The sequence below is a fragment of the Ochotona princeps genome, chromosome 4 (assembly GCF_030435755.1).
Source record: "Ochotona princeps isolate mOchPri1 chromosome 4, mOchPri1.hap1, whole genome shotgun sequence".
NCBI classification, from domain to species: domain Eukaryota; kingdom Metazoa; phylum Chordata; class Mammalia; order Lagomorpha; family Ochotonidae; genus Ochotona; species Ochotona princeps.
In genome coordinates, this window is record NC_080835.1 from 85,239,184 (window position 1) to 85,260,511 (window position 21,328).

Consider the following 21,328-nt stretch of genomic DNA (forward strand, 5'->3'; position numbering starts at 1 on the left):
TGGAAACTGCACTACCTCACAATTTTTGTTTTGTACATTTAAAAGTATTCTGAAATAAAGTTTATATTAAAAATAATAAAATTTTAAAAGGAACAAGGAATTCCTTGATACTTAATACTACTCTGCAATATTCTGAAAGGTAAAAATGCCAATATCTTAAATCCTGCTCCATTTAGAATTTCAATATTCCTGCAGTTTTGGCTGAGTTTTATGTTTGTAATATAGTATTGTCTTGCTATCTAAAACAGACACTTCCACATGTTCCACATATATATTGGTTTATGTAAATATACTTCTATAAACATTTTTCTGAGTTGCAAATAAAACATTTGCAGCAAAATCAGTAACAAATAGAATATAGAAGTTAATTATGATACCTTTAATGCATTAATTCTAAACTTTAGACAGTTTTCAGTCTTCTTTATGAAAGAAATGTACGAACTGTACCCTTGATTGTACCTCTACAAATAGGACATTTTCTTAGAGAAGGGGCACAATCTTTGCATACAACTAGGTGACCACAAGGAATAAACACGACAGACACCTCTTTGTCCATACACACTTTACATGTTCTTTCTTCTTGTAATCGCCGCAATTGTTCTTCCATTGGTAAATCTAAAAGAAGGAAAGAATTTTTAGCCAATAGCCATTTGCTTCTCTTTCCATGAAAAACCAAGAAAATAAAAGCAATGTTTTCTACTAATTTAAAGTGTTAATGCTATTACCTGAGACATTTTCTGTAAGAATATACTTGATGTCCTTTTGCACTAAGGGGAAAAAAGGAAAGCATTACTATGACAAACATAAGCAACAGTTAGCCCTAGAGTGTCTTTTCAAAGGAACAGCTTCATTTTGGATCAAATATGAATAATGCCAAGGCAACAAAAGTTTTTCTCTTATACAATTTATGTTTATGAATTAAATTGAATTATTTCCAATAATCACCAATTATTATTGAAATCCTACTTTCAGTTGAATGGAAAATTCCCAGAAATAACTTCTTAGCACTCACCAAATAAACGCTGGTATAATATAGGATCAGTTTCTTGTAAAGATTCTTTAAATATGGTGGCTGCCGTATTTCCTTTTACTAGAATTGTATCAATCAATTCTCTGGCTTGAAAAGATGTCTGTGTTTTCTGTTTAATAATAACATGCTCTTGCTCATTAATCACTCCAGAAGTTAGAAGACGGTTTACAATTGGAATCACGCAGCTCAAGTGTTGGGAAAGTGCCATTCGATTCTTCCGGATTAACACTAGGTCACCTTGGTAAGATAAAAACAAGCATGTTCAAACTCTGCTTATAGCCTTCTTCCCACACCTGAATGGAAACTATCCTTCATTCACAGCGAGGCACTGATGTTCATCTCCAGGCTGGGGCTAGCTAGTCCCCTGTACTTACTTATTAATGGTGCAAATTAAAAGACAGACTGACCAGAGCACTGATTAAGCACCTAACATGTATTAAATAATTTTACCTTAACTGAGCCCTTTGTGGTAGGTACTAGCATCCTCATTTAACACACTGAGATAATGCAGCCACAGTGAATCAAGTAAATTGAAAGCACTGTAGCCACCATCTGCCATGCCACGATCCCATGTGGGTGCTAGTTCAAGTCCCAACTGTTCCACCTCCCTCCCAGCTCCGTGCTAATGGCCTAGGAAAACACAGAAGATAGTCCAAGTGCTTGGGCCCCTGCACCCACATGGGAGACCTGGAAGAAGCTCCTGACTCCTGGCTTCTGCCTGGCCCAAGCCTTGCCATTGTGAATGGCCATTTAGAGAGTGAACCAGCAGAGAGGAAAAATCTGTGTCTCTCTCACCTCTCTCTGAAACACTGCATTTCAAATAAGTAAATAATATCTTTTTACAAAAAGAATCTAATGAAATAGAAATTTCAATTCAAACTACTCAAATGGGGAAAGGCAAAAATCAAGAGAATTTAATTTTTTCTTAAATTATTATTCTGCCATAAAATGTCTTCAATATTCTATATTAAGCTGAAATTTTAACCATTTTCCCTGAATTAAGCATATTGCGACTACCTACTTTACAGTAAGGAGAAAATGTCAATAATTTTTATTTTAAGAGAGAAAAAGGGTTCTCCATTCACTTGGCCAAAATGGCCCCAAATGGCCACACTTATTAAATAGCCAGAGCTGAGACGATTGGAAGCTGGGAGCCAAAAACTTTCTTTGGTCCTCCTACATGGGTACAGGGTCCCAAGAACTTGGACCACCATCCACTGGCCTCCCAGGCCATAAGCAGGGAGCTGATTCAGCAGTGAAGCAGCCACGACACGAACTGGCACTTACTATGGAATGCCGGCGCCACAGCGCTGAGATCAGAATTCAATGACCACTGCTATGTCTCACAGGATCATCTAACTCCCCACTTAAAGATCAAAACTGTCTTAATAATATGACTTAGGAATCTAATATTTCTTAATTATCATATATTTTACCATGATCCATAAAGCTACTTTTGTAACCTAACAGTTGAAATTGGGGCTGTCAGAAGAACTACTTTGGAAGAGATGATTGTTGGATTTAAACACTGACTATGTCAAGTAATTAAATAAATAAATATGAGTATTTTAAAAAGTGGTGCCTAGTCAAGAAGTCAAGGCTACAGATATATTTTGAAGATCTCTAAGAATAAATGAGAACAGACTAGATCTTAGGATAGTGTCTGGCACAGAGTCAGTGTTTCATAAATATCTGATGAACAAATGGACAACAAAGCCTTAGTGATTTAGAATAGGAACTCAAAAATAGTAGCAAAAGGAGATATGAAGATTATAATCTATTAAATTGTGTTCATTGAGGGAGGGTCGGGAGTGAAATGACATTAAGGTACTAAGTATCGTGATATTTGTGAAATTTGTCCAGTTTATATAAATAGAAAACAGTCTTCATTGGGATAGTAGCGATATATTAGAAAATAAAACTAATAAAAATAATTTATACTTAGTATTGAAGTATGTTAACTTTTCAGTCTAAGTTTTATTTTTTAATAAGAAATTTTGCTTAAGAGGATTACAGAGAGAGAGAGAGAGAGAGAAACAGAGAAAGAGATCTTCCATCTGCTGGTTTACCCCTTAAAGGTTTGCAGCAGCCAGAACTTGTCCAGTACAAAGCTGGGAGCCAGGAGCTTTTCCAAGGTCTTCCACAAGGGGGCAGGGGCCAGGTTCTGGGCTGTTCTCTCCTGCTTTCCCAGGCCGTTAGCAAGGAGCTGGATTGGAAGTGCAACAGGCAGGACACAAACCAGCGCGATACGGGATGCTGGTGTCACAGGTGAAAGTTAGTTTGCTTTGTCACTGCACCATCCCCGCTAAGATTTATTTTTTTAATTACCTTTTACATAACTTAATATAATGAGTTCTCCAAAGTTCTTAAGATCACTGACGGTTGATTGCTAACAGCTGGAAAAAGTCTGATTTCAAAGTCATAGACTGTTTCATGGCCTAAGATCTAAATATTCTTTTTTTAAAAAAATATTTTTTTGCAAAGGCAGATGTACAGAGAAAAGGAGATACAGAAACATCTTCTGTCCACTGGTTCACTCCCCAAGTGCCTGGGGCAATGCCTGGAGCTGCGCTCCAATCCAAAGCCAGGAGCCAGGAGCTTCTTCCAAGTCTCCCACGTGGGTGTATGGTCTCAAACCTTTGGGCCATCATCCACTGCTTTTCCAGGCCACAGGTGGAAGCTGGAAGGGAAGTGGAGCAGCAAGGAGACTAACTAGTGCACACATGGTATCCCACTGTGTGCAAGGTGAGTTCTTTAGCCACCAGGCTATTGCACCAGGCCCAAGATCTAAATATTCTTTAATTATTCTCATATTCTGGAAAAAATATATCCTAAATTGCTTCTTTAATCACACACCATGAATAAATTATTCACCCACTGTTCTTGTGAAAATGAACCTCATTATTCATTCAATCATTCAAAAAGCACTGGTTGAGTACACATGTTAGCAGAAAGCACAGGAAGCGGATGAAGATGGAATGGTGAAGCTGAGATGCTAAGGCTCCTTGTGACAAGTGTAAATCATCGTACATCACCTTGGGATCACCTCTGGAGACTTTCTTTGGAAGAAAGGAAGTTAATTTTCTCTGGGAGAAATAGGTAAGTGGTTTTAGATATGGGGTGGACAGTGTCTCAACAATTGCTGAGATGCTGTGTGTTTTCTGAGCGACAGCTGCCACACGGGCTAAAACTGGAAAGACTGAGAGGACCATGTCGGAAAGAGCAGCCTCGTTTAATCTTGACTTCACAGTGAGGAAGGTAATTGTGCTGGACAAAGATGAACTTGAACTATGTTGCTGCTGCACTGGTGCTGTTCAGGACTGAGGAATCAGGAAATGGCCGATGCTGTATTTCTATGGTCTTGTTAAGTATCTCTGGATCACACCAGAAGACAAGTTTGTCTTTATGGGCAGGGATAGGGTTAATCCCTCCCTGAACTAAGTAGACAACTGGTTTAATCATGCTAGGAAGAAAGATTCCAGACAGTCTTGGATACAGATAAGGGGTACTTTTCTTTTTTCTGGGCTTTGATAAATGCTTCAGATTCTCCCTGTCACGTTCTGTAAACTGGCCAGAGCTATACAGAGGTAAACCAGGAGCCAGACAGAGAAACTTATGAGGATGGGTTTAGGGACATTAGAGAATTCACTTCCAGTTACAGCTGTAAACCCCCACATGTAATGCAGTGCCCTCTGTTATCCCTAAGTCTCCAGCGAGAGCTTGTGAAAAGCTGAAGTCTGTTGCAGCTGTGTTAAAGGGAGTTATTGGACTGGGTCACACTTGGGAAAGAAGGAAGCACTTCTCTTTGTCTAGGCTAGAGTGCCGAGAGCAGTCAGAGGAGCCAGATGAGAATGGACATGCTCAGAGGAAGAGACGTTGTGAAGGGCATACAAGGCAGAACAGAATAGTAGACACGGCCAGGATGGAAGGACTAGGGTAATCTGTCGTCAGAGAATGTGAAACAGCACCTGGGGCCTTGCCTATATATCAGAGTGCCACTGGGGAGAAGGCAGTTCCCGTGTGGACACGAAGGGACTAATCATGGCTTGTGCATTAGTTCACAGTCAAAGCTGAGACAGACGATTGTCCTGACAATTGATACTGATGATAAGCAACATTTTCTGTCTCCATGCAGATTAACAGCAGAGAGGGATGAACAACTATTGGGGATGAAAAATGTGTCTTGAATAACTGCATGCAAAGACAACCACTCAGAGTAAAAACATGAACTAAGGAAAAAACAATACTTGCATTTATTGCATGCATTTTCAGCTTAATGACCAAATTAAATATAATTTAATGGGACGTATTTTTTTTTTTAGAATTTGAATTAAGAATATTAACCACAGGAAAATGTAACTAGGTTGGCTGAACTGATGAGCGTGTTTTCAGTAGCTTTGAAAGGTTGATGATCCAATTCTTGTGGAAATAGACTATATCAACAATACAAGTACCTGATTCTTTTTCCTCAGTTGCTCTTTCCTTCTCCTCTTCCCTTATTTCATCTTCTGCGTTCAGCAAATCCAACACCAGATCACTGATGGTTTTGTAGTTCTCTCCAGTTGCCAGGATTTTGCTCTGCACTGTCTGTTTCACCAGCCTTCTGCTAAAGCCCATGTCCAAAGCAGCTTTAACCACAGGCGTATTCATCATGACTGCATCTTCTGGATGGTTTTCTCCAGGTCCAAAATGAACAACTATGGAACAGAAAGTTTCATACGCAATAAGAGTCTGCATATTTTTTCAACTGAAAGATACTACATGATCAAAAAGATAAAATCCAGAAAGTCTATAGGTAGTATTATTTTGTGCTAAGATTGTACTAAGACTGGAGAGGTGGCATAGCACTAAAGCCACTGTTTGTGACCGGCATTCCATATGAGTGCCAGTTCAGGACCTAGCTGCTCCACTTCCAATTCCACTCCCTGATAACGTGCCTTGGGAAGACAGTGGAAGATGGTCCAAGTGTCCCGCACCCATGTGAGAGATCCAGCAGAAGCTCTTCGATCCTGGCTTCAATCTGGCCTGGCCCTGATGCTGTTGCCATTTGGGAATGAACCCACAGATGGAAGATCTCTCTATATATATCTCTTCCTCTCTCTCAAATAAATGAATTAATTTTTAAAAATGAAGAGCCTTTCTTTCTACTGTAGGTAGAATGAATAAATGAGTTTCCTAAATCAAATAATTTCATAGATTTTTAAGAGTCCACAGTCTTCAATTTCCTCTACTATTACAATGGCTTTCTACAATATCTCTTCCTTCTAGAATGTTCTCAAGAACACAACCAGAGTGACTTTTAAAATCATGGATCTGGAGGCTGGCTTTGCAATGCCAGCATTACATGTGGGTGCAGGTTCAAGTCCTGGCTGCTCTACTTCCCATCTAACTGTTACTGCTCCTGGGAAGGCAGCAGAAGATGACTGAAGGTCTTGGGACCCTTTACCAACATGGCAGATTCCTGGTTACTGGTTTGGCCTAGTCCAGCTCCAGCTACTGCATCCATTTGAGAAGTAAACCAGCAGATGGAGGATCATTTTCTCTCTCCTTCTTGCACTCTCTGCTTTCCAAATAAACAAAATTGATCTTTTTTAAAGAAATGAAAAAATAACTGGGGCCAGTGTGGTGACTTATCAGGCTAATCCTTCGCTTGCAGCACCATCCCCTATGTGCACTGGTCTGTATCCCGACTGCTCCAGTTCTGATCCAGCTCCCTACTTATGGCCTGGAAAAGCAGCACAGTGTGGCTCAAGCCCTTGCACCCCTGCACCCATGTGGCAGACCTGCAAGAAGCTCCTGGCTCCTGGATTTGGATTAACACTCTCTCTCCTCTCTCTCCTCTCTCTCTCTCTGTAACTTTGACTTTCAAGTAAAATAAATCTTTAAATAAGTAAAATAATTGCCTCTCATGCATTCTCATACTACACTTCACTTCTCTTATAATGGCCTTTCCCCTATCTGTGTGGTTATTTGTGTCCTATAGATTATTAGCTCATGAGAGCCGAAACTACATTTATTCTGTCCTCTATTCTTCCCTTAGATCAGCAGATACACAATAAATTAGGAATCAAATTGAAAGATAATACAAAGATGGGCTCATTCAAATTTTAACTAATCAGGGCCAGAGCGTATCATGGTGAGTAAAACTGTTGCTTGTGATGCCAATATCCCATACAAATGCTGTTTTGAGTCCCAGCTGCTCCAGTGGAGGATGGCCCAAGTACTTGGACCCTGCACTTATGAAGGAGACCCAGAAGAAGGTCCTGGCTCTTGGCTTCAGATCAGTTCAGCTCTGGTCATTGTGGCCATTTGGGTAGTGAACCAGTAGATGGAAGATCTTTCTCTGTGCCTGTCCTTCTCTATAAATCTACTTTTCAAGTAAAGATGAATAAAATCTTAAAAAAGAAAGAGTACATATTCTACCCTACTCACATCACAGAAAGAATATGTTATCGATTTAATGTTATGATACATTTGTTTCCACACTGGTCCAAGAATCAGGGATGAGTTAGATGTCTGTAGTTATTAAGACTATAGGTGCTCAAGTCTTAGCCTTAGATATGTTGATTCATTTCAGGTCTGAGAAACTAGAAAAGTTCTCTAAGCAAATTTGATACACACTCAAACCTGAATGAAATCAACATAATGTATTTGAAAGTGTGCTGAAAGTATTAACTGACACAAATATACATTATTCTTATTAATTTCCGATCTCAACAGTACCAAACAGTTGCATTACAATGCAGCATTCAATGTACTTACTTGGTGGCTCTGCAATTTCATCTTCTGGAGTATCTGATGTGGATAACAGCTATAGGAGGCAAAAATGTATGTCAATTAAAACACAGATCTTATCCTGATATTGCAATAAAAACAAATCAATAGACAATTTTATTCAACTTACTGCAGAATGACTTACTAGAAAAATATATTTTAATCATAGACATTGTTCATTTAGATTCAAAAGCTATTCTCACTTGATCTTAGCCAAAAGGCCGAGAAGCAATCACAAGCTATTCTCTAGGCAAAAACTAGCAGAGTTTCTGTGTTAATGTATATCTGAAACTTATTTTCATTGGGCAGGAAGAGTCACACCTTTTCAGTGATCCATGAAACATTCGATTGCCTTTCATTGCCAGCTCTCACCTTCCCTGGGTCACCTCTGAGATAAGTGAAGTCCTACGTCAGTCACTGACTCTGGCGGAGAGCTGTTTAACTATCAAAGTATTTTCAGAGTAGTTTTCAAAAACCCATAAAACCACTTATTATGGAAAGTTCTTACAAAAAACTGTATGGATTTGAAAGTTATTATGCTTCAAAATATATTTTAATCCCATTTTTCATAAACTCTTGAAATGCCATTGCATAAATTTTTACCTGCTATTCTAAAATTAGAAAGAACAACAGGATTCTTTGTCCTAAATTCTTTTTAAGAAAAATATTCATAGCAAAACTATTATTGCTACTACTATGGCCAGTTTCCCCCCTCAGTTTAATCTATTGCAACTTGATCAGAGAAACACTTTTTAAAAATCTACCAAATTCATTGTTAGGATGTTACTAATTAAGAATATATATTTCTCCAAATAGTAGTGGCTTCTAAGATAATTTTGAGGTTTATAAAGAAATGCATTTCTAAAACACCTCTTGTTTTAATTTTTTTAAAATATGGAATGCTGGAGAGTACATAATCTGGGAGTGAGTGTAGCCTAGAAGGGAAATAGTGGGCACCTCCTTCGGGGCTACCACTCTCATTGGACAGCACGAACACCAGGACGGGGCAGGGGTGGCTGTACAGAAGGGCACCTGCCAGTAGGTGTGTGGGCTGGATAGTAGGTTGGTTGGGTTGAGCTGGGCTTCAATGCCCATTGACATGTGCAAGAGCTAAACAGGATGTGGGACAGACTTGACAAGCGTGCGGTGCGTACTGGCAAGCATGGGAACCAGGGTAGGGGGCAGAACTGGTGGGGGTTATGGGGAGTCACCCCAACTAGGCTGCAGCTCCAACTGGTTTGCGTGAGGACCGAGCATGAAGTGGGCAGGATCGAACTGGACTACAACACCCGTTGGTTCACGAGGAAGACAGGGCTGGAAACAGAACGAACCCAGCAATCCCAACAACCAGCATGAGCATAAACTGATTGGTGTGACGGACGGTGTCAGACGCTGTACTAGCAAACTCGCTCAAGAATCAGGTTTGGGATCATCTCCGATCAAGTTTCTTTGGAGATCCCTCCAACTGAACTGCTGATCTTAGGACCCGAACCATGAAGAGACTGTCAGCCAGTGGATTCTGAATAGGGTTCATTGCGATTGGAATTGAGAGATTGGCAGCAATCCAGAACTGATGAATTATCAAAACTATATGAGCAGGACCCTCAGAGCGCGCCTTCCATTGGGGATCTGGGATGGGTGGGAGGTTGGGTGGGGCTTTTCCCTTTGTTTTTTTCCCTGACCCCAGACACAGGGTAAAATGATATTGATGTGGAAACAATGGTATTACCCACTTTCAAAAAAAAAAAAGGTTAATAAAAAAGCAAGTATTGTTGCAAAAAAAATAAAATCAAATAAAATATGGAACGCTTCACAAATTTGTGTGTCATAAAACACCCTTTGTATTTTCTATAATTATAGAAATTAAGAATTTCCTATAATTATAGAAAAAACAGCTTTTCTCTTGTTAATCAATGATTAAAAAACAAACAAGCAAAAACAATAAAATGACCCTTTCCTACCTGTTCAAGTAGATGAGGGTAACTGGCCTGAACTTGACTGATGAATTCCTGCCCTTTAATTCTTATCAAGTATTCACACCTAAAATGGAAACAAAATAAAGTTTGGGTAGATTATTTTCTAAAAGTCAAATGCAAATATTATCATGCAAATTCTCCATCTTTGGGTGTTTGCTCCATTTCAAATCTAGTTCGGCATTTGTCAAGTTTACTAGAACATTTTTCCTTTTAGTTTGAATGATTTACAAACCTATTACTATATAAGTAACAATATTTGATAACTTTTATTTGGTTAATTATTGGTCTTGCTATCGTATATCTGCCAGTATACTGTATGCTTCAGTGGAGTTTGAAAAGCCTGAAACATATTTCTTAATTTGTGCAGAGCTCATCCAGCTGTTTGTGGACTGGCAGATATTTCAAATGAACACAAACACACATATGATCACTTCACTATGTATTTGGTATGTGGGAAGCTATAAGAGACACTGCGCAAATTGGCAAAGCCAAGAGGGAGGCTATAGCTGGTACTCTGCCATGGCTCTGAATAAGGGTCTATAGCCTCTTAGCCTGCTGTTGCCCAGCAAGGTCCGTGGAGCTTCTAGATGCTCTGGTTCCGGAAGACACCCTGATCCATGACACTAAAAACAGAACAGGAAGGGAGAAAATCCTCCAAGTAAATGATGCTGCTCATCTCCATGATAGCTTCAAAACTAAACATGCACAAACAGGGATATGAGAAGAAGAGGGAACAACACATTTTCTCATACCACATACTCACAAATATGGCAACATATAGATAATATATACTCACTGTCAGATTTAAGTGCAAAACAAGTACTTAACACTACCATTCATTCTGTATATGAACAAAATTACCACAATATAAAGTTAGTAACACTTATCAGGAAACCTATGTAAGTGCTCTTTTTAAATTAATGTCTGTTTTTAAAGATCTGTTTACTTTTTTGAAACATACAGTTTCAGAGACAGAGGGAGAGACTGAGAAAGAGATCTTCCATATACTATCCAGGCTGAGGTCAGGATACTGACGCTCCATCCAAGCATTCCACATGGGTGCCTGGGCTCAAACTCTTGGGCCATCCTCCATTGCTTTCCTAGGTGCCTAGCAGGAAGCTGGATCAGAAGTGGAGCAGCCGGGACTTGCACAGGCACTTACGTGGGATGCCTGTGTTACAGGCTATAGTTTTCCTTGCTTAGCTGCAAGTCTAGTCCCTTAAGTGTTCTTTTTAGTCTTTGTAATTAAAATAATAGATAAAAGTATTTATTTGAGAAGGTGGGGCAGGGAGTGGGGTAGGCAGAGAGAGAGTTCCTATCTATTGGATCACTCCCTAAACTGCCAGGGCTAAGCCTGTGTTGCAGCTAAGAGCTAGGAGCCAGGAACACAATCCAGGTCTCCTATGTGAATGACAAAAATACAACGGTTTGAACCAGCACCAGTTCCTCCAAGTCTGCTTTAGCAAAAAGCTGGAGTCAGGAGCCAAAGGCAGGCATCAAGCCCAAGCATTCCAAAGTGGGATGTATGTGTCTTATTCAATGTCTTTGGCCAAATGGCCAGCTCTATTCACAGGTGTTTAAACCTGCAATGCTTAGGGGACATGAAATTGTTACAAATAAAGTCCTAAATTGAAAAGTTTATATATAATAACAGTGGTTTAGAATGCCAAATATAGTAATTAACATTAAGTAACATTAGGAAAAATACAGTTCTGGATCTGAGCTGACTGAGATAAAGTAGAAAAGTCAAGAGTGTAAGACATGACAGTAAAACATAAAATGTAATGAGAACACTCCCAGTACCTACAAAACTATGTCACATAATGCAATGCAATTAATAAAAAAAAATAAATTTTATACATTCTAAAAATAAATGTAATGAGAACAGATAGACCCTGATGTATTTCACACTGCAACTTGCCACTTGTCTGCTTTGTCTCCCTTGTCTCTTGGTTTTTTTGTTTTTGTTTTTTTAGAGATTTATTTATTTTTAATTGCAAAGTCAGATATACAGAGAGGAGGAGAGACAAAGATCCTCCGTTCGCTGATTCACTCCCCAAGTGACCTCAACAGCCAGCGCTGTGCCTATCCTAAGCTAGGAGCCAGGAACCTCCCCCAGGAGCTCTTCTGGGTCTCCCACGTGGGTGCAGGGTTCCAAGGCTTTGGGCCGCACTCAACTGCTTTCCCAGGCCACAAGCAGGGAGCTGGATGGGAAGTGTAGCTGCTGGGATTAGAACCAGCACCCATATGGGATCCCAGCGTGTTCAAGGCGAGGACCTCAGCCTCTAGGCCACCGCGCTAGGCCCTGTCTCTTGTTTTAATCCACAGTATTTACTATCTTCCAACATGCTTTATAACTTCAGGTTTTTAAAAACTTTTTCTTCTATCCTGTTACAAAGAAACTTCATAATACTAAGGGATCTATATTTTATTTCACTATTTTATTCACCTAGGAAAATTTAGTTTAATGAAAGGAAATATGTCTAAAACATATACTGATTGATAAAATTATGTGTAGTAACTACTACATCTAAAATTACATACACTTATGTGTCTGTGTACAAATACATAGGGAGATACCTGCAGAGCAGGCATGTAGCCTAGCAATGAAGACACTCTGTAGCCCACAGTGGAGTGGCTGGTTTCAACTTGCAGTTCTGGCTCCAAACTCAATTCCTGCTAATACAGATCCTGGAGACCAGCGGGTGATTGTTCAAGCAGTTGATTTTCTGCCACGTAGGTGGGAGACTCAATGCCCAGGTATTGTGGACATTTGGGGGTGTGAACCAGCAGAATGGAGCACTCTCCTGTGCTCTCTCCTACTCTCTCTGCCTCCATTTCAAAACAAACAACCACAAAAAGACAATATCTTGAGCAATGTCCACTAAAATGGTAACCATGTCATTTTAAGTTTTTTTCTCTCTGTACTTCTCTCCAGTGTGTAACTTTGTTCTAACCATGTACACATACAATTTTAATATAGGCATTCTTTAATAATTAAATAAAATCAGACATTTTTCTTTGTCTTAAACCCATCAAAACCCTTTGATTATTTTTTTAAAGCAAATGAATTGTAAATTTATTCATAAATATATTTTTAAAAAGAAAGGGAAGATAATGGACCCAGCACAGTGGTATAGGGGGCTAGGCCTTCACCTGTGGTGCTGGCACCTCATATGAGCAGCAGTTCATGTCCTGGCTGCTCCATTTCTAATACAGCTTCCTGCTTATGACCTGAAAAAACAGCAGAGGATCACCCCTCCACCCATGTAGGAGAATCAGAAAAAGCTCCTGGCTCGTGGCTTTGCATCAGCTCAGCTCTGGTCAGTGCAGCCTTTTGGGGAATTAGCCACAGAATGGAAGATCTCTTTCTGTGTGTGTGTGTGTGTGTGTGTGTGTGTGTGTATCCTCTCTCTATACTCTTTCACATAAAAATCAAATATTTAAAGCAAACAAACAAAAAAGGCAAGGTAAAGCACAGTTGGTTGGAAGGTAACCCATTTCAGCACAGATGGGAAGTTTGCCAAGACAATGTCCTAACAATTACCTTGGAAACCACTTGGCATGCTCCACCCACGGGTCATCTCCCTGCTCCCAACACCGCAGTCCACCATCGCAGCAAAAGCATTTGACATCGTCACTGTGACCTAGAATTAATTTTGAACCAAAACTTAGGAATATGCATAATTGGATAGTTAAGATATCTAAGATCTCGTATGATGAAACTTTTTGTAATCAGATCAAACCTCTTACCCACATAATAAAATCCTGCACTCGCAAGCTGCTCAGGGTGAACTAGAAGACTTGAGGGCCAGTTAAAGAATGTTTTGAAGCGGGCAGCATGTGTCTGCATGCTCAGATTAGAAACGGTGTATCTCGAAGCATCTTGAAGCTGGTTTTCTAAAAATGGACAGTTGGGGAAATGTCTCAGGTGTTCTGCCATAGCATCGTCCTTCGGCTCCCAGTTGCTCAATTTTCCACCACAGGCAAAGCAGGCCACTCTGTCCCCAGGCCCTATGTAGTAAAAGCCTGCTTTGGCCAGATCCACTGGTGACAGGAAGGTCAACGGCCACATCTGATAAGTAAGTAATCTGGCTTTCTCGGTGCTCATCGCAGAGTGGTAAGGACTCCCCCTGCAGGTAGAAAGCTCTTGATTTGCTCTGTAGTTTACAGGACTTGATGGAAAGCTGGAATATGAACCACTAAAATAGCCACTGTTTTCCAAACTTGGGAAGAACGAATGTGTAGAATTTGTTACTGAAGAAGGAAAAGTAGACCGAGAATTTGTTTCCAAACTGTTGCCTGAGATTAGACTTTGAACAAAGCTGCAGCTGGGATACAACTTTCTGTGCTTTTCAATGGGCTTGTCTCCTTGTTTCCAGTTATCTAGCATCAGGCCACAACGGAAGCACTTGACCTTGTCATTCACGCCAGTGTAATAGAAACCAGCACGGGCAAGACTCCGCTCGGAGACGGGGACCCCGGCGGGGAAGGTAGAGTATGTGGACATTCGGTAGAGTTCACACGAAAGGTCGTACTTCAGTTCAAAAGAGTTGGCGCTTTTCATCAAATTCGCTAAAAAGACGCTACTTTCTACTATGTCCATGATGAGGTGCGAGGGAAGGAACAGGGACTAGTCTTTCTCCGGGGAGGTAGTTTTGTGCATTGCTTTTGATTTCCTTAGTTTTCGTATTAGTTAAACATTGATAATAAGAAACTTGTTTCTTTTTTCTACTGTGAATTTATAATTCATGTCTGTGAGGTTCTGCATCCTATACTGATAGATGTTTAGCTGACAGTGGAGATCACCCCATGTTACTTTCTTCATACACACAAGTGCATACATGATCTGACAGAGTAACCTGCGATGAAAATTAAAATAAGCTTCATGGAAGCTAAACTGCTTTAGGCCATCAGAACATCATTTAGTTCCAGGCATCTGCATGAGCAGGTCAATTCCTGCTCCAGTAGCACTCAACAACCTGAAGATAAAATGACCACTTTTCATCCTAATGGCATACATACTTGGCTAGACACTGAACACACCCAGGTGCTGCAAACACACATTGTGTCGTAAACTACCAATAATGAAATTGTACTTCATAATTATATTCAGGATATTTCTGCAAAAAGAGTCATGATATACATATTTTATTTCCTTGGTTTAAAAAATCTTTCTTAAGATAATTTCCGTATGGTTATAAAATAACAAATCTTTTCAGGTGTCTTGTTTGGGGAACCTTTAATTTGAATCAGAACTTACTTCACCAATAACATACCTCAAACCAGAATTTACCAAGACAATAAAAAAAAAAAAGACAATAATAAATTTACCATTTGAACAGCAAAGACCTTGTCACAATTAAGAATTCCTCAACGATGAATTATTGGCCATCAATAAAACAGGTTCTGTGATAATAATACTGTCAATGGCCAATGACAAGCCATTGTGGTTTTCTTTACCAGTGATTTGCAAGCACGGTTTCCTGGGTCTCACAGATGTTGGGGTTTTCTAATTGTTGATTTCAGGGCTTTGTGCCCAGCTGGAGAACTGTCTTATCTCTCTCCCAGGGATTACTTCCCCCAAAGGTAAATCATTGTGTCTAACCTCAATGATTCTTTCACCCACGGCCAGAAAAACCTTTATTTGCTTTCATCACTGTTGTGCAGCTTTTCTCTGTGAACAAGTGTGTTCATTTCTCAGAAGGTAACCTATCTACCACCATTCTCAGATGTAACAGTTCATTGGACCAAAGCAAATTTTGGACATTATAAAATATCATTGCAGTTGTAATTAGATAGTATCTCCACTGGCCATCATGTTTATCTTTTCCATTTCCCTGAACTTGGCTGTGTCTATCGCAGAGTTCTGTTACTGCCAGTTTGGGGCAGCAGCTGTCTAACAGATTGAGGTTCCATTTGCACACTTTTCTAACTTTTCCAAGGTTTGATTACTGACTCTTTGTTCTAGATAATTGTCAATCATTTTTAAATCCTCACAAATGCGGGTGTTGCTTTACTAGTCTATGCAGCAGTCAATGGAAGGCTGCCTTGCCAACCCGGAGAACAGTGTTTCAAGAATGAGCCCCCGCAGCATGCACCTCTCTTCTTCACTCTCACAATCTAATTCATATAATTCATCAACATGAAAAACTAACATTGTTTGTGTTTTATAACAAAATCTCCAGTAAATTATTTAATTTCTTCTCATGCACAAAACTACCTCCCCAGATTAGACTAAGTCCCTTTGAAGGGAATTAAGCCTCCATGTTGAGATGTTTTGGTTTATAGAAGAAACTGGGGGGATCTAGAAGTAGAAGAATTTGCTTCCTTTGTAAACCTGTTTCAGAAAACAAAAAGACAGTTTTAAAAGTCAGCTAATTCACAGACATAATATAACGAACTTTCTAAAACACCTTCTCCAGCATCCGGTGCATGGCTTAGTAGGTTACGCCTCCATCAAGGGCAGGCAACGCATCTGTATACTTGTTTGAGTCCCAGCTGCTCTGTTTCCCACCCACCCACTCATGTGATCCAATTCTGGCCAGTCTGGAGAGTGAAACAGCAGATGGAAGATCTCTTTCTCTCTCTCTGTCTCTCCTTCTCTGTAACTCTGCCTTCAAATCAAAATAAAATACGTCTTTAAAAAAGAACTTTCTCCATAATAGGGTATAATACTAGCTTAGCATTATAAACACTGAACTGAGGATCTGCCATGTACAAGATGATGTAGCAAACATTATAGAAAGTGAGGTGCACGAAATTCTGTAAAATCTCACTTGAATACTAAAAACCGCTAAATATAAATATAATAATAAAAAAAGAAAATGAGGAATATAAGCTAAAGACCAAAAATGTCTTGTGACAAGGGGATATTTTATGTTTTGGTTTACATAGGATTGGTTTATAATGTTTTACTATTTTTGTTTTACTTTTGTAATAAAAAGTATTTTTATTTGAAAGGCAGAGCTACAACAGAAAGAAACAGAGGGAAAGAAAGAGCCACCTTGGGGCAGTGCTGTGGCATTGTTGGTTGGTTAAGCCCCACCTGAAGTACCAGCATCCCAGATGGACGCACGTGCGTGCCCTGCGTGCTCTGCTTCTGATCCAGCTCCCTGCTTTGGCCAGGCAAGCAGCAGAGGATGGCCCAAGTTCTTGGGACCCTGCACCAACATGAGAAACCCAGAGAAGGCTCCTAGCTCCTGGCTCCTGGCTTCCGATCATTTCAGCTTTGGCCACTGCAGCCATTGGGAGAATGACCCAGTGGATGGAAGATCTCCATCTCTGTTTCTCATTCTCTCTGCAAATCTGACTTTCAAACAAAAATAAATCTTCAGAAAGAGAGAGAGAAAGAAAAAGAGGTCGTTCATTCACTGGTTCACTTCCCAAATGGTTATAACATCTGGGGATGGGGCATCCAGGAGCCAGGAGCCAGAAACTTAATCTGGATTACAGGGTGCTGGGCCCGAGGGCTTGGGCCACACTCCACCACTTTCCCAAGGGAGCTGGGTCAGAACATACACCCATATGGAATGCTGGCACCACAGAAGGAGGTTTAACTTCTATGTCATGGTGCTGGTCCCTGCTTCTTGTCTTAAGATTCATTTATTCTTTTCTTTTAAATTTATTTATTTTTACTGTAAAGGCAGATCAGATTTACAGCAAAAAGGAGAGACAGAAAGATCTTCCATCTGCTGGTTCATGCCCTAAATGGTTGCAACAGCCAAAGTTGAGCTGATCCAAAGCCAGGAACTAGAAGTTTGGGCTATCTTCCGCTGTTGTCCCAGGCAACAAGCCAGGAGATGGATGGTGCCCATATGGGATCCTGGCACATGGATTTGGAGGATTAGCCAATGAAGCCATTGTTCCGGGCTCAAGAGTTTTCACGTATACTCAGTTTTCTGGAAGTTATCATCTCACATAACCATAGTACATACAACTATAGAGACCAGAAAATTAAGATTGACACAATGCCAATTTTTAAAACCGTGTTTTTATTGGATCACATTTTAAAATTTATAGTTACTTACTTGTCAAATTTTTTTAATGTAATAGATTTCCCTTGTCATTATAGATTATTAGCGTCTACAAAAAAAAGGCAAAACCCAGACAATGTGACAACACAGTCCTGTATTTCTGAATGGCAACCCAAGGGAGAGAGCTGAGCAGCAGCTGTATCTTTAAAAGGGCACCTGCTCTCCACGCTGGCACCATATTTTGATTACTTGCTACTGAGATGTCAGTTAATATTTGTTTTTTGTTTGTTTGTTTGTTTAAAGATTTATTTATTTTTATTGGAAAGTCAGATATACAGAGAGGAGGAGAGACAGAGAGGAAGATCTTCCATCCGTTGATTCACTCCCCAAGCAGCCACAACGGCTGGAGCGGAGCCAATCCAAAGCCAGGAGTCAGGAACCTCTTCCAGATCTCCCAGATGGGTGCAGGGTCCCAAGGCTTTGCGCTGTCCTCAACTGCTTTCCCAGGCCACAAGCAGGGAGCTGGATGGGAAGTGGGGCTGCCAAGATTAGAACCGGCGCCCATATGGGATCTTGGGTGTGCAAGGCAAAGACTTTATCTACTACGCTTTTGTGCCGGGCCCAGTTAATATTTGTAATTGACCTGAGGCTGGCATTTTTCTTACAATTGAATTATAAGAAAAATATAATTCTTACAATAGCATTGTCTATCTAAAGTAACCAAAGCGAAAGATAGATGAAGAGGGACATATTTTGAGGAAATGAGAGAGAGATTTATTTGTGGAGAGGAAAATTATATCAAAAAGTTACAGTGGGTATATTTTTAAATGATTACATATTGTTTCTTAAGTTACATACATTTATTTATGTTAAGCTGGCGTGTAGAAACAATGCATGATGTTGTGGGAATTTAGACAACAACCAATACATACAAGCAGGTGAAGATGTCAATTTTGGATCAATTCAACCTCTGTCTTAGCCATTCCCTATCCCTAGTCCAAGACAGTGCATACCTCTCTACAGAATGAGACAGCATTACTGGCCCTGGCCTGCTCCCTGGCCAACTGCTCCCACAAACTGTTCTTTCTGACCCTTCAGTATCCTCCCCTGCTCCATCGTTCCCCACCCCCTCATCCTTCTACTGCTCTGCCTTCTGCTTCCTCAAAGAGAGCGGACAGCAACGAGCCGTAGTTATCTCACACTTTCACATCCATGTGTTCTTTTTTTTTTTTTAAGATTTATTTTATTTTCATTACAAAGTCAGATATACTGAGAAGAGGAGAGACAGAGAGGAAGTGGAGCTGCCGGGACCAGAACCAGCGGCCGTATGGGATCAAGGCAAGGACCTTAGCCACTAGGCCACGCCGCCGAGCCCACATCCATGTGTTCTTATTCACAACCTGCCAGTTGCTTCTTCAAGGGATCCCATCCTCTCCTGTTGCCTCAGAAATTTTATTCTTCATCCCTTCAGTTGTCAGTTTGCACTGGCCCTTTTCATTCCCTGGAACATTCTGGCTTAAGTCTTAGCTTTCCAGCCAAGCAAAATCCTTCCTCAATTCCACTTTGCTTTGTAGCTATTTCCCTGCGTCTCACTTACCCTTCAGAGTTGGAAAACTGCACCTGCACTTATGGTTAACGTCACCATGATCTTCCCTCCCATGGACTCCTTAAACTGGCACCAAGGCCTTCTCTGCCAGAACCGAGGGGCAGTGCAGGATCTGCTACGGGAACCCACTTCCTCCTAGAAATATGCTTGCCTTCTCCAATACCAACCTCCTGGATTTCCTCTTTCCTTTCTGGCAGTTCCTCCTCAGGTCAGCTCATGGACTTAGTCATCTCTCTCCAGACCACATCGTTTCTGGTAGGCAACATCCCTGCCTCCTAGCAGCTGGGCACTCAGCAAATTCATCTCCCTGAGGCTGGAGGATAGGACCCCTCTCTGTTTGCCTCGTGGGCACTGCAAATTCCTTCACTGCAAGCCCTCCCACCCTCCACATCCACAGAGCAGAAGTACACACTGGGTCTTGGCGCTGAAGATGAAAATGTTAGTCAATGTTTTTGCTTGCTGAGATGCGCAACCACAGTGCCCTCATTTGCATGGCATCAGGGACATTGATTTTTACATCAATGATCCAAACTGCTCAGTGATGGCTGAATACCTGGCTTTGCCTCCAATACTACAGAAAGGGATCTTAGACAAGTCACTCTACAAGAGCCTCAGCATCAAGAGGACCTGCTTTTGCAGTACCTGCTTTTAAAGACTGTGATCAGTAAACACGACATGCAGCTAACCTAACTGCTAATTTAGCAGCAAGCAAACACCTCCAGCATTTACTCTGCTGGGTCCACAGACATCACTAGGGGACAGTGCACGCTTCCCTGTATATCTGCCACCTGCTCCTTTAAGCACTGCACTGAGACTGCCAGATCCAGTGGCTACTTTGGGCTCTGTCCTGAAGCGTTTCTGGCACCCACAAAGCCCCCGGTGACGCTTCTTGGCAATCAAATTAAGATGTCAAAGTCACCATTCCGCTGGTTCACTCCCAAGTCAAACAGAAACTGAACACCCAGCAGGAAGGTGGGAAGGAATGCGAAGGGAGGAGGGAAGCATGAGGGAAGCCTGTGGCCAAGCCAGCGGCCCTGGGCACGCAGTGCTGCCAGACAGACAGCAGGCAGTCTCCGCCGCCAAGGGAGGTGGGGGAGGAGGGTGTGCCACTGCCTTTGCTCCCCCAGAACCACCCCTTCTCCTCCCTGAGAGGTGGCTGGAGGGGCGCACACAGACACAGAGACACAGACACCGGTACACGTACACTCACTGCAGCCCCGTCGCCTAGGCCGACCGTGCCAGCACCGCCAAGCCGAGTCCTCGCCAGTGCCACCTGCCGCCCCGCGGTCTCACGGTCTCACGCTGCCTTTAAACGCGTCCCCACCCTCCAGTCCCAGGCACCCTGCGCTTTGCATGAGCACGGTGCTTTCCTTTTAAGACCGAGGGGAATTCCAGCGGTAATAACCACACGCACTTCCCCTTAATCAGTGGCCTGGCAAGCCCACCCGGGGATTTCCGCAGCCCTGAAAGATGACTTGCTTAACCATATTTACTGCAAGACCTTTGCACCATTGTTCCTGCGTGGAAGGAAATCTAGATAACCAGTGCAGAGGCCACTGGTCAGCCTCATTGGAAAAGCCCCACACCCCTGGCCTCCACCCTCTGCCTATGTGTACTGGACAGTTGGAGGTCAGGTTTTCCAGTCTTCTCAAACAGCCTCAGCGAGTTCAGGATTAAAACAAAAAATACACTGAAAATTTGTGGCGTCGCTGATTGTTTTTATGTTTAGTTCAGATTATGAAACTTCTGAAAGGAAATGTAGGGTATGTAAAAAAAGAAACCATGCAGTTTTCCTTTTAATTTTTTTTTCTGTTTTGAAGATTGAAATGACTTTTGTTTTATATTGATGGGCTTTTATTTTATCTTATTTTTTGGATGGATTTTTAACAAGTAGGGTAGATTTGGTTATTTTTTAAAAATACACCTCCTCCTCATTTGAGCCTTTCGTCTCACAAGGGAAGCCTGT

General features: G+C 41.2%; 1 protein-coding gene across 2 annotated transcripts; it reads right to left on the reverse strand.

Annotated features, from left to right (window-relative positions):
* Positions 1 to 261: 261 nt before the first annotated feature.
* Positions 262 to 20,844, reverse strand: BIRC3 (baculoviral IAP repeat containing 3). 2 transcript variants are annotated; one of them, XM_058663980.1, is made up of 9 exons: positions 20,573 to 20,844; positions 13,534 to 16,120; positions 13,328 to 13,427; positions 9,766 to 9,844; positions 7,793 to 7,841; positions 5,485 to 5,727; positions 1,013 to 1,267; positions 726 to 767; positions 262 to 615 (listed from the first exon to the last, which is right to left on the reverse strand). In XM_058663980.1, the coding sequence occupies exons 2-9, from the start codon at positions 14,384 to 14,386 to the stop codon at positions 422 to 424; spliced, it is 1,815 nt and encodes a 604-aa protein (XP_058519963.1). In that variant the 5' UTR covers positions 14,387 to 16,120; positions 20,573 to 20,844; the 3' UTR covers positions 262 to 421. The 2 variants fall into 2 exon arrangements, with proteins under 2 accessions (XP_058519963.1, XP_058519962.1); XM_058663979.1 differs by having other exon boundaries at positions 20,567 to 20,844.
* Positions 20,845 to 21,328: the final 484 nt, after the last annotated feature.